The following is a 13,808-nucleotide window of genomic DNA, read 5'->3' on the forward strand; positions in this document are numbered from 1 at the left end:
AGATCAATTTAGATTATTATTAACCCATTATTAATTATGAAACCATAGTCTACAATACAAATCATCTTTGAAAAGTATTCAATCAGAATCAAAATGGATGTAATGATAACAGCTACTTATCTAAAGACACTTCTTAATGATGTAACTGAACTGTCTCCAGATTTTTTATGCAGAGAAATCGAACGGTGATTCTATTGTCCTGCCTTTATTAGAAGTGGAGGTGCAGCAGCAGTCACTGCAGGAAGGATTCAGAGGATCAATCTTCTGTGGGCCTGAGACAGAGAAGCACACCAACCTAGACTGTATTTCAGTCCCACTTCAGAAGATACAGGATCTCCATAACAACGGTAGGGAGATGCTGGAAGACCCTATCCTCTTCCTCCATTTGCACTTACAACAGTCACTTATTCAGAGTAGCTATCACAGTGCTGAGTGATAGCAGAGAGAAGACCATTTTATTAACCGAAGTCTTGTCGATAAATACAGAGGACAATATGCTAACAACAGAGTTGTAAATGTGTAGCATGCATTCACCTACTTACCCTCCCAAGGTCTCACAGTGAAGTGCAGATGGAGGCACATTGTTGGGTTTTGCAACTATTTATCCGAAACAATAAGTGATCCGAAATTAACAACATTTCTCTTAGTACTGTTTTGTTTGGCTGTCAGGTGCAAGCTGAAGGAAAGCTTAAACTTTCTGTTTTGTGCTGAATGTTTAGGCTTCAATAAGCTCACGTTGGTCAATACGTGGTATGGCTCTCTGCGGCCTCTTTTCAGTCCTGAGGAGAACATCACTATGGTTCCTACGGTCACGGATGGCAGCCAGAGGTAACATACAAACACAAACAGATCCTGAAATTATTTCTTTTTAAATATAATTTTCATGGTACCATCATCACAACTGTCACAGTATGGGATGTTTTTTTTAATCCTGATAGTAAGCAACTTAGTTTCAATGTGGGCTCAAATGCTACTCAACTAAATGTTTAAGTTTCAGAGTTATGGTTAGTTTGGGGGTTAGGTTATTTTATTTTATATGAATTTAGAATTAGGCAGGTGGTGAATAGTGAATCTTAGACTCCAAAAGGTTATCGTGGGATTTAAAACTGCCTTTTTGCAAACGTTTAAGTCACTTGAGCTAAAATATCCATGTCCAAAATGGTGTGAACATACTATTTACCAAGTGATTGAAAGAAAATGTCAATTTTGTAAATAGCATATGTTTTGCTGTAAGTTATTGTTTATGTTCACCTAGGGACTGCAAATGTTAATAGGTAGTTTGGCTAGAGGCTAAATTTGTTACAATTCCTCTTGAGATTGTTAATAATGTGTTTTCACATTGTCTAAATCATCCCAAGGATTGTTTATATGAAAACAGTTTACAGTGGTTAGTACTGTTGTCTCACAGAAAGAAGGAGGTTTGCATGTTCTCCCTGTGTCTGTGTGGGGTTTCTCTGAGTACTCTGGCTTCCTCCCATGGGGTTGCGTTGATTGGGCACCTTCAATGGCTGAAGGTGTAAATTCTAATTAATTAATTCAAATTTAATTAATTTTTCAAATTCAATTTTTGTTTTCCTTTGTAACATACACCAACCATACATGGTACAACGAGCAGTGAAAGGCTTTATACAACTCTCCTTGACTATTAAAGAATAAGAATTTACTATTCACAGAGAAAAATATAGTGTGAGGAAGGAAGGAAGAAATATATACATGTAAATTATATATATCTGGTAAGGATGGGTGCATAAACAGTAGGCTGCATGGAATCAAGTGCAGAAGTACTACACTTTATGTTAGCCAAAAGCAAAGATTTTGGCCCTGATGCGCAGGCAACCTGAATATATATATAAATAAATATAAATAAATATATCATTCAGGCTCTAAATGCAACACATAATTCAGTTTTTTGCTGTAAGAAACAGAATACAACTTGCTAATTTACTTTTGAGTGACACAAAATAACTTTTCTTTCATGCAGACAATCAAACTCTAGTAATCTATCATTCTGGTTTACAGCTTGCTCCTTGTTCTCATTATTAAGATGTATAAATCTGTGTACATAACCAGGTATTTGGGCACCGTCTTGGGCTCCTCTGTCATATCCACCACAGCGCTGGGAGATGACCAGCCGGTGAGCATGGCTGTTCACTTCCAGCTCCGGCACAGAGTACAGGTCAGCAAAATCTCTCAAATCATCTGATCATTATCATTTGGCTGTGGGGGTTGAGCAGTCATCTTCTAACCAGAAGGTTAGTGGTTCAATCCCAGCCTTCCCTATCTGCATACCAAATTGTCCTTGGGCAGAAATACTGAACCCGAAATTGCCCCTCATATCAAAAAAGTGCTGCCCATAGATGCATTGTATGAATGTGTCAAACTAAACTATACTGTAAAGTATGAATGGTCATCAAGACTAGAAATCCACTATATAAATACAGACTCTTTCTTTACATTATTTTTATTATGTGTTCAATATTTCCTACAGAATCCCACTGGTACTGTGTATGATCCAGTGTGTGCATTCTGGGATTTTGATCTCACGTAAGTATCAACCAACTGTAATACCACAGTTATCTTAGCTGTTTCATTAAAAATGTAATAAATGCAGCAAAACTTTTAGATAGGAACATATTTTCATTCTTGGCATTCCTGTGTGTATGTAGATATTTATATGTGCTGTTTGTGCCTGACTAGTCCGGAGGCTGGAGGGTGGTGGAATACCAAAGGCTGTGAGGTAGTGTCCAAAGAATATGGATACACTGTGTGCCATTGCAACCATACCACAAATTTTGCATTGCTGCTGCAGGTTTATGAAGCCCAGGTAACATTCCTCACTTGAATTACCATTGTGTATTTGGTGTAGGCTTTCATCTGCAGTATGTGCTGCTATGTATGGCTCACACTCTGTGTGTGTCTGTGTCAGAGGAGCCCAGAGAACGAAAACGCTCTGCAGGTGTTGACGTTCATCGGCTGTGGAGTGTCTCTGTGTGGCCTCCTCTTCACCTTCATCCTCTTCATCGCTGTGGGGTGAGTCACAAACGTTACAGAGTGCACTCTGTAAAGCGCAGAGGGTGAAAAGCATTTCATAAAACTCTGCCAGATTCACATCAATAAAAAAAGACAGAACATTGTGCTCTCTGGATATGTGAACATCACCACAGTAAAGCATTTTTGAAAAAAAAAATTTGAAAACCCCTGTGAGAGCCTCACTCAGGTATTTTAAGGTGTGTGTGTTTGCATGCATTTATATGTGTGGTCTTGGTACCACTCATTCTGTGGGGGCTTAAATCTGTTTACACAGTGACATTATTTGGACAAAACTAAACAAAAACTGTTTCTTTAAAGGCGGGGGTGTTTCAACTTTAGGGTAATGTTAGGGTTAGGGTTCGGGTTAGGTTAAGTTAAGGTTAACGGGGCAAGCAGTGTTCATGTTTACGGTTCAAGTAAGTCTCCAGGAAATGAATGTCCATGGAAAGTCAATGTAATTGTGTGTGTGTGTGTGTGTGTGTGTTCAAATCTTCTCAGTGTCCCTAAATCAGACCGTACCACTGTGCATAAGAACCTGATAGTTTCTCTGGGCATCGCTGAGCTGCTGTTGATGTGCAGTGACTGGGCATCTGCAAATGAGGTGGGAAACTGTATTATGAGGAGTAATAATAATTTAATAATGTTAAAAATAATACTAAATATGATTTCTCTATTCTTCACAAAATACAAATATTCACACAGACAGTAAAATATTTCTGGTCACCAGACCACAGTCTAATTCAGTCACAAGACATTCAAGGGCCCATATTGTGTAAAATACATTTTCTGGGCTTTTACTATCCGTAATGACTTGAAGGTGGTCAGTAGGGACCCTCAGGGTATGAAAACAGTCACTCCGCGGACTTTTTCACTCAGTCCATTCTAAGAAATATGTTATTGAAACGTCTCGTTTCGTTCTTCCTCCCCATATGATGTCATTCGGGATCGCACTCGTCTCTCAGCCCCACCCAGCCGGTACCAGTCCAGCCTCTGAACCCACCACCACCCCCGCTCCCCACCACCACCCCCTCCACACCGAACACGACATAAAACAGACATGTTGCTGAGCTAGCAGCTTGTTAGCTACCACGTAGACGTTACTCCGTATTGAAACTCCATTGTGAAACTCTGTACTGTAACTCGGGACGTTACTCCTACATTGGCCGACTGTCCTGCTAAAACTTGAACAAACGTGAGGACGGTGTAACTTACCGCTCAGAAACATTCTGTTGTAACCGACTGTAAATATGTGACTGGTCTTCTGTAGCTGCAAACATAACAATGTGACTTTCAGCTGTGTTTACCATCGTCAATGCGCCAGAATGAGACCCGTGATAGGCCTGGTCGTGTGTCACTCAAAGTGCAGTCAGCGAATCAGAGGAGGGGCTCAAGAGGCAGGTGAAAACAGCCTGTTCTGTCTGCAGCTCCAGAGAGAGGCAGAAGAGAGGACATACAACATTGCAGCAGTTTGTTCGACTTTAAACCACTGATATATCATCTTGGGGGGACCAATACCTCAAATTAAATCCCAGAAAGCTGTAAAATATGGGCCCTTTAAGTAGTTGCTCACAACTGCTGTTCACTAGCTGGACGACGGCTTTATATTGAATGGCATCTTTGATAGCAGCATTCGGAGATGATTAATGAAAGTATGCTAGTCATCTCATGTGTTGAGGACAGGCATCATGTGTTGGGTATCAAGTAAAAATCACTATTTCTATATTAACAATTGCTCAAATGACTGATCATTAATGAGATGGCTATATAAATACAGTCCATTTACCATTCCCAATAAAGAGCTCAGTCAGTGTATACTGTATATTTTTTATCCTGAAGGCAGCGTGCTTCATGGTGACTGCACTCCTTCACCTCTTCTTCATGGCGTCCTTCTCCTGGATGCTAGTGGAGGGCCTGCTGCTCTGGAGCAAAGTAGTGTCAGTCAACATCAGTGAGGACCGCAGGATGAAGCTCTACTACATCATTGGCTGGGGTAAACTCTCACCTCTCTTCACTGGCTCGTCACATTTCTGAATGATTTATGACCTGGATAACTCTTTGTTTTATTGTACTTCATTGTTTTTAATTTATAACTCTATTAGTCTGTCAACTCAAATATCTGTCATCTACCAACTAATTCCACGTCTGTCTGTCTGTATGTGGAACGCATAAAGGGAATGTGAACCATTTATCTTATCGGCTTCATACTTGCCATGTGTATTCTTAGTGGTCCAGGGAAGTGAAGTTTGGACATGCAATATGATCAACATTTTTAGAATTTGAATAAACAGACTTCTACGTCCCCGGATAAACTACAGCAGGGGTCACAATTTAATCTCCCGTGGGTCAAAACTGTCCTGTCACCAATAATATCTGCCCTGCTAGATCAATTTAGTAATTTTTTTAACCAAATCAGACTGACATCACAGGACTCACGGGTGCTGATCTCCATCATGGCAACATACAAAGAATCACTTCCTCTCTGGCAATTTGTCTTCAAAGTAAATGCACAACATTCATTTTGTTGCTGCAATGCTTCATATCGACCTGAATTAAAGAGATTATATTTAAAAGAGTTGTGAACATGCAGCGTATGAACACATAAGTAAAGTTAAGCAAATGTTTCCAACTTGTTCCCAATAAGCCAGGTTTTCAATGGGCACTGCATTAGTCATTACTATGTGTAAAGTTATTTTGGTCTACAATCTGGTTAACCACAGGTGGTGACATCAAATAAAAATCTTGATGCTCTCACATAATCTAGGGGTCCTTCACACAATCATCCTGCATCATAACACCATCACACCCGTTCTTCCATGTAGTGAATTTTATTTATTAAACCAGAATCCTTATCTCAGAATGTCAAGATAATTGTAATCTCAATAAACACCATGACTTTAATTGTAACTTTCCTTAGAAAAAGCTACCAAATTTGCTTTAATGTTAATTAACATTTGGTAAACATGTTTTTATTCCTGTTTTTCCACTTATTTAGTAGTCATCTAAATGTTTTCTCTATCTATAGAGATAATACATTGACAGCTGAATCCTACAGCACCTGATTGTTGTGGGGTTGTTTAGTGACTGGATTGTGACTTGCTTGTTTGTGCTAACTATTCCCAATATATCATAGTTATTGTAAGTATTAAATGTTTAATATGAAGGTAATCAACATACTATACTTCAACCTTAACCCAGTTTGAAATAAAGAAAACTACGCCTGCAGCTGCTATTGTTCATGTTCCCAAATCCAGCCGTATGTGTTGTGTCACAAACTGAGCTGAGGACAGTGTGTGAATATGGTGTCCCTCTCAGCCATCTGTGCAGATGTGATCAATGTTCCCCTTTAGACTAAATAAACCAAGAGAAGAGAACAGACTAAATATTCTGCGCAATACATGGCAGAAGTCATTGTTCCATAAATATCTTAAGACATCTTTTTTTGTTGTCACAACATGCCCACATTTCATTTTCTTTTATTGAATTGTTTTTCAGGACTGCCTGTTCTAATAGTTGGTGTAACACTGGCAGTATCAGTGGACAAATACAAGGCAGATGATCACTGCTGGCTCAATGTGAAGACTGACACCATCTGGGCCTTTGTGGGACCTGTAATATTTGTCTTGGCGGTATGTAAATGTTGTGTGTGTGTGTGTGTGTGTGTGTGCGTGTTTGAGTGTGAGTGGTATATGAACTCTAGTCTTAAGAACCTGTCTTCTCATACCTCTCCTCTCTCCCCCATTTTTCTCCACTCGCCCCAATCGGAGGCAGGTGGCCGCCCATATTGAGTCTGGTTCTGCGAGTTAAGAGGGAAATTTATCTCTACACTTAATTTTGGAAGGTCTCAACCTCAAGTGCCTTGAGATAATGTATGTTGTGATTTGATGCTATACAAATAAAAAAAAAGAATTGAAATCGAATTATCTTGCGCAAGAACACTGTCATATTTAGACTGGAGGAGATGGGGATCGAACCACCATCCTTCTGATTAGTAAATAAAACAAAAGTAATAAAAGTAAAGGTGCCTGTGCCTGTTTAGGGCTATAGATTACAACCCTTTAAATGGAGAGCAAGAGCAGCCTACCCTGTCCTAGGGTAACACTGGGATCTAACAAGCTAGACACCATCAATAACGTCTTCTGGTAACTCATAAATGCTCAAAGTCCCAATTGTCTTGACCCTGATTGGGGCTGTGGCTGAGGGGCAAGATACTGAACCCCAATTATCCCTCATAAAAAAGTGCTGCCCATAGATGCACTGTATGAATGGGTGAATGGCAATAACCTGTACTGTAAAGTGCTTTGAGTAGCCATCAAGACTAGAAAAGCGCTACATAAATACAGACCATTTACCATTTCATACAGAGAAGCCCATTGCAGGGCACCCACTAGGTGACCTGGTAGCACTGGTGCCCCGCATATGGAGATTTGAGCCTTCCTATAGTGGCCACAGGATTGTTGCTAACCCGGCCCGTTGCTAGGTGTCTTCCCTGCTCTCTTTTTCCATTTCATACTAACAGTCTCTTAAAACCCAAAAAGCCTGCAATATTTAACACAACCATGGTACGCAATAAAACAACAAATACAATACACAATACACAATACAACCAAGTAAAGAAATGCCTACAACAAAAGTGTTTCCAGAGGACAGAAAAAAATTGATGAATACAGCTCGGACATGCTCTTTCCAAAATGAGTTACTTCAAGATAATGAAGTGTTGTAGAATCAGCTTAAATGTAAGTGACCCATCTGAATTGATCACTTTGTCTATTCATTTTAGATCTGTATGTTTGCAGTGTTGTCAAACTGGAGATGGTCTTTTCTTGACTTACTTGTGTTTTATTTATTTGCATGTTTTCTTGTGTTACAGTGCATTGACCTAATAGGGCCGCTATAACAGGGTCCCCTATGATTTTGCATCTCACACAGACAGAAACAGACATACCAGCACTTGCATAGGAATTAACTTTATATTGATGTTACTCCACAGACCCAGAATTGGTTATGTAAGCATACCAGGGAACACAGGGAAAATAGCAGTAAAAGTTAGAGAAGAAGACAGCTTGCTGGCCAGGCATGGATGTAAACAATGCAAGTTTAAAAAAAAATGTTAATCTTCACAACTGTCTCCACTGTGTTTACCCTCTTTCTCTTTATTTTATTTTGGTTCCACCTCAGAAAACCAGGGAGCAAGAAAAAATAAAATAATGTCTTGTGCATGTGTGAAAATAGTTTTCTGTGATGTGATTCCCTGCGTGAATGTCCCTTGCTCTGCATGTAAGCAGGAGGCCAAGTGGATCTGCAGCGGCACATCTCGTGTTTTCTGGAGGCCATGTTGATCCTGTTGTCCTCTGCCTGCAGGTCAATGCAGTTGTGCTGTGTCGGGTTGTCATGGTGACGGTTTCCAGTGCTCATCGTCGTGCTAAGATGCTCAGTCCAAGCTCAGCATCAAAGTTGCAGACCTTTGACCTCACCTGGTGAGATACAATGGTTTCTCTCTCTCTCTCTCCCCTACTCTCTTTTGTCAGGCTTTGCCTCTTATGCGCCCACGCTCTCTCGCATACACTCTCTCACAAATACACAGTTGCTTTCTGGTCTAGGCAGCACAATAGTCATTAGAGACAGTGTGAGAGAATGGGAGTTAGGCTCAGGAGCCTGCTGTGGGAGCTGTCTGGGCTTATCAGTTTAACACCTGGTCCCAAATCTGTGTGTGTGTGTGTGTGTGTGTGTGTGTGTGTGTGTGTGTGTGTGTGTGTGTGTGTGTGTGTGTGTGTGTGTGTGTGTGTGTGTGTGTGTGTGTGTGTGTGTGTGTGTGTGTGTGTGTGCCTGCGTGTGTACATACAGTGAATTCTGCCACATAAAGACCTTTTACAATGTGATCAGTGTCTAAAACATAAAAATACTAACTTTAACTTTTCTGCCACTCACTAACCACTAAAGACTGAAGTGTTCTGGGTAATTCAAAACTCAGCATTTTCAACCATGAATACAGAAAAAAAACTTCCTCAGCATACTTAATAAACAGTATCTCCACTTTGCCATGACTTGGCCTCTATGCACATTCTATATGCTGTTCATAACCTACTGTACCTGTGATGCGTATATATGTATATGTATATATATATATATATATATATATATATATATATATATATATATATATATATATATATATATATATATATATATATACACTGAGTAGCAAACATTACTTCCTCTTTCCCTTTGTCAGGTCTGTTTATGTTGACTATGGTGGCAGGATGATAGAACAAACATTTCTAGTAATCCTGTTTGCCTGGTGATAAAATATATTGTGGTGGCGCAGTTTTGTTTTTGTTTTATTTGGGGGGGGCTAGCAAATTAAAGCCAGACTCAACAAAAACAACACAACACACGATATGCCAATCCTGTAGCCTTCATCAAGCTGCTGAGCAATGCTAAACTGCCACAAAAATGTAGCCTCAATGTGTCTAAGTGACTGTGGCAACTTTCATGGCGTTTGCTTTTTTAAGAGAGATGTTTAAGGTCTCGTACCCCCGTCGTTGTCCACAGTACCTCTGTGCCGGCACTTTGAAACAGCAAACAGAAAAACAATAAAAGACATTACTTACACCACATCCAGTTAGTCAACTCTGTTTCTCATAACAAGAGCGGGTGAAGCCTGGGTGCAAGCTCATCCTCATCAATTGCTGCTGAATCTGTAAATCACGTCGGTCCGGACCAAGCTCCTTTACCCTATTTGTTTCTTGTTGCAATGTTTTTAGGAAAGAAATGATCAGATTTGCAGAGTTCCCCTTGAAGTCTCCATATCTTTGCCGGTCAGCTCAGGGCAGAAGTAACTCAGTGACAGTGGATGTACCTGAGACGCATCGTGAGTCGTCCAATCACATGAGATAAAAAAAACGTAAATCAATACCTATTTGCTGTAAATGGAAAATCTGCAAGAACTAATTAGAGGGCAGCCCCAGATCCTGTGGTTGCCAAAAGTTTAAGCACCGCCATTCACTTCCAACGTCCTTTGCCACAGACAGAAATTAACCAAATACAATTTGAAAACTTATATTGAATGCTCACAGGCGCTTAAGGTCTACCAGGAGCATTGTATGAGTAAACTATTATTATCTAATTAAATTATGTTTAACATTTGTATACAGGCTTGCTTGTCTCAGGGTGTTGGAGGGGGCTGTATTTACCAGCCACCACTGCCTGTTTTAGTATTCTTAGTAAAGCCAAAGATGCTTGGACCTTACTGTGAGCAGTTTCTGTGGAATAAATAATCAGAATGAAAACGGTTGATAGAAAGGTCTGTGGAGTAGCCAGACCAGTGTGAACACTTAGATGCTGATGTGATTTTATTCATGAATTGTTTCAACCCTGTGTGCATACAACTGAAAGCCTATCCACTTGGGTGGGTGGCAGAATTGTCAGGGAGAGATATTTTTCAAAATCTGTAACGAGATACCACATGAGGGAAGTTAGAATTTAAGAAAACCTTCCTTTTAATGTATTGAACTGTGATTAGGTGATTTACCTGTACAATACATGTGCAGCATAACATTATCTAAATCTCCCTCATGTTGTAAGGATTGTAAAGTAAATGGATTATAAGACATCAATGTTCCATTTGTATTAGGGACATTATTCTGTCAGTACTGTGCTCTTTCAGAGGTTATTACACAGGTCAGTACACTAGAATTGGTAGATGTTACTAATATATCTTATGGCTGAGGAGAGACTACGATCTCTTTTCATATTCAGGTTTCTAAAAAAGTCCTTCAACCCAACATGCAGCAGCTCTCTTCCATCCAGAATTTCTTTTCACACATTTGTCTTAGAGTGATGAAAATTCCACAATGCCATTCCCCCTCTCACTATGTCTCTTCATTCCCTCACAAACAGACTGAAAGTAGATGTCTGTGCCAGCTCAAGAGTGTTATGTGAATTCAGGAGATTAGAGGGAAAAACGACTTTCAAAAATAAAAGGGAAGAGCGTTCTCTTCCCTTTTATTTTGAGTGCCGGCTTTGTCCTTGCACAGACACAGTGCAGTATGAAAATTCAATCTCTCTACCCAGGTGCAGCAGTGTGACAACAATAGTGGTTTGAACAAAGGCAACCTTTTCTGCCTTGCCCCATGAAATGGTTATGGGCCATATAAGCACCAGGATCATTGAAAGCATGATTGCAAAGGAACAGGAGTATGACTGTGGTAGGCGGTAAAATCTATCGCTGTGAAGAGATGTTTGATGTGAATTCAATGAAGAAATATTCTATAAATGTCATCAAAATACCTTGAAAACTCCACTTTGCTGAGTCCTTCTGTCTGCCTATACTCATGTGTAGTTCCCAGTTCTCACAACAGTGTGGAGTTTTGTTTCAGTAGCCTGGTAGATGTCATTCTTATGCATCTCCATTTTAGAATTCATGTGTTGAATTCATACGCATACTACATGTGCATTTATGATTTTTGTGCGTGCATTCTGTGTATGTTTGCAGGGCTGTGACACGTCCAGTGCTCATCCTGCTGCCCGTGCTGGGGCTGACCTGGCTGTGTGGGGTGCTGGTCCATCTGTCTGTTGTAGTCGCCTATGTCTTCATCGCTCTTAATGCCTTCCAGGTAAACAAACACATGCGATATCTGCAGAATCTTTTATTTATCAAAATGTTTCTGTTTCAAATCAAATACCTTTTACATTTTGGATAACGGTTCAAATTTAGGGGTTACCTAAAGCAGTCATGCTTGGTTTTTAACTTGGTCAGAATCTATATTTGTGTTAATAACAAGGTGAAAACAATGTGACAATGGAAAATATGTCCTCATTGTGAGTTTCAGCTCATCGTTAAAATCTGGCAGCTGTTTTCCGTAGGCTAAAACATAACTCACAAAATATATTGTTGCTCTGTAACTGCTTCATGTGTAAATAAGTAGTTTGCAAATATTTTACCACATCGTCTAAACAGGTGACATGTCAGTGTTGTGGTCTACCATGTTTCTGCTACCCACAAGTGACCAAGACAACAAAAGAGTTATTGCATCTGTCATTATGACACAAGAATAATTAAAGTTGCAGTGTGTAGAATTTGGTGACATCTAGTAGTGAAGTGTCATGTTGCAGCTGAATACCCCTCACCTCACCATCCCCTTCCAAACATGAAAGAGAACCTGTGCTAACCTTTATTTGTCATAAAAACTCAAAGGGTGTTTAGACTGTAAAAAACATGGCAGCTCCGAAGAGAGAACCGGCTCCCAATGTAAATATCAAGTATTTAAATACATAGGGCCCATTCTAGGCTAAAGAAAACAACAATTCATACAATGTAAATGATTACACACTATTTAAGTTTCTGCCAATAGATCCCTTTCAGCTAAATCTTAAACACTGAACCTTTAAAGTGCTGAATGATGACCAGCAATGCACAGCATAAACCAGCTGAAGAAGACGGTTGTACACATTGTACAAATAGAGCTTTTCCATCAATCATGCATTCAATCATACAATCTGGGGTTCAGACCCCCGACACCTGATTCATGATCGACCCCCTCTACCTCCAGAGTTATAGCTGCCCACGTATGCTGGAACTTTACAATTCATTCAGTTAAAGTTAAAATGAATATCCTGTGATCAGACATTTTAATGATTGTACACAGATAAAATCAGAACATGCATAAAGCTGTAATACAGACTTCCACAGTCTCGTCTGGTGATACAGGAAGACATAGCTGCTATATCCAACCCCTCGCCACTGCTGCAGGTGCAGCCTCATTTTTTTAGCTAATGTGACAAAACCAATTTTTTATTTCATTTCACTATTAAATGAATATGAAATTATTATTCTATTCTATTTAAAGATCGATAATTGGCCTAAGAAAGCATTGCACTCAAGTCAGCAGTGTGCCTCAGTCATATAGCGTAGTGATGTTGTATATTATATTCTTAAAGCATTGGTGAGCCAGGGAATTAATGCTTTTTCAACTAATTGCAGACAATAAAGTGTATAGTACAGTACAGTAATCCAGAGGGGTTGAAACTGAGGAATGAATTACTTTTGAGGTCAAAAGCAGAAAGACATTTTTAGATTTTAGCGATAAAAACCTGACTGTTTAACCCATTACCACAGTTCCCATCTTAATCAGTTTTTAAAGGTAAACATGTTGAAGTGTTTAGTTAGGGTTCATAACAGAAAACAATGGACTGGATGTATGTCACTGATTGACCATATGGTGTGTGTGTGTGTGTGTGTGTGTGTGTGTGTGTGTGTGTGTGTGTGTGTGTGTGTGTGTGTGTGTGTGTGTGTGTGTGTGTGTGTGTGTGTGTGTGTGTGTGTGTGTGTGTGTGTGTGTGTGTGTGTTGCGGATACCACTGGGAGACAAGTCATACCGGATCAACCTCCTTTATTCCTCCCCTGATAACACAGCACTCACTTCCTCTCTCTCACACCCTTCACTTACTGCACACTATATCCACACCCTGGTTCTGTTATGCTTATACCTTCTATCCATTTTGTGCATCTCCACATGTCTGTTCCTATGCCACCCACCCCTCCATGCTCTTCCGCAGTCTTTAATTAATCAAAATGAACTAGCCCCTGGGTGACCCCCAGAGAGCTGCTTGTTAATTTAGATTTACTGCCAGTGTCCAGCTGAGGGCAGATAACACTACAGTAGGAGTTCCTCATGCAGTTATGAGGGTGATGCTGGGCCAGCCCGTTTTCTTCTTATTACCCCCCAAAAATCTTTTTTTAATTGGCTGCTTCAACAGACTATAAAAGCAAGTATTATGGA

The 13,808-nt window shown here is 39.9% G+C and overlaps 1 protein-coding gene across 2 annotated transcripts in view; it reads left to right on the forward strand.

Annotated features, from left to right (window-relative positions):
- Positions 1-13,808, forward strand: part of adgrd2 (adhesion G protein-coupled receptor D2) — a 40,379-nt gene that overhangs the window by 10,908 nt on the left and 15,663 nt on the right. For both annotated transcript variants that reach the window (XM_034595734.1, XM_034595733.1), the window contains exons 9-19: positions 213-347; positions 720-828; positions 2,071-2,176; positions 2,489-2,544; positions 2,698-2,824; positions 2,927-3,030; positions 3,529-3,631; positions 4,867-5,020; positions 6,523-6,656; positions 8,389-8,504; positions 11,522-11,642. In XM_034595734.1, the coding sequence (XP_034451625.1) occupies positions 213-347; positions 720-828; positions 2,071-2,176; positions 2,489-2,544; positions 2,698-2,824; positions 2,927-3,030; positions 3,529-3,631; positions 4,867-5,020; positions 6,523-6,656; positions 8,389-8,504; positions 11,522-11,642 (1,265 nt within the window). The remainder of the gene's footprint in view (positions 1-212; positions 348-719; positions 829-2,070; positions 2,177-2,488; positions 2,545-2,697; positions 2,825-2,926; positions 3,031-3,528; positions 3,632-4,866; positions 5,021-6,522; positions 6,657-8,388; positions 8,505-11,521; positions 11,643-13,808) is intronic.

Source organism: Hippoglossus hippoglossus, chromosome 9 (genome assembly GCF_009819705.1).
Source record: "Hippoglossus hippoglossus isolate fHipHip1 chromosome 9, fHipHip1.pri, whole genome shotgun sequence".
NCBI lineage: Eukaryota > Metazoa > Chordata > Actinopteri > Pleuronectiformes > Pleuronectidae > Hippoglossus > Hippoglossus hippoglossus.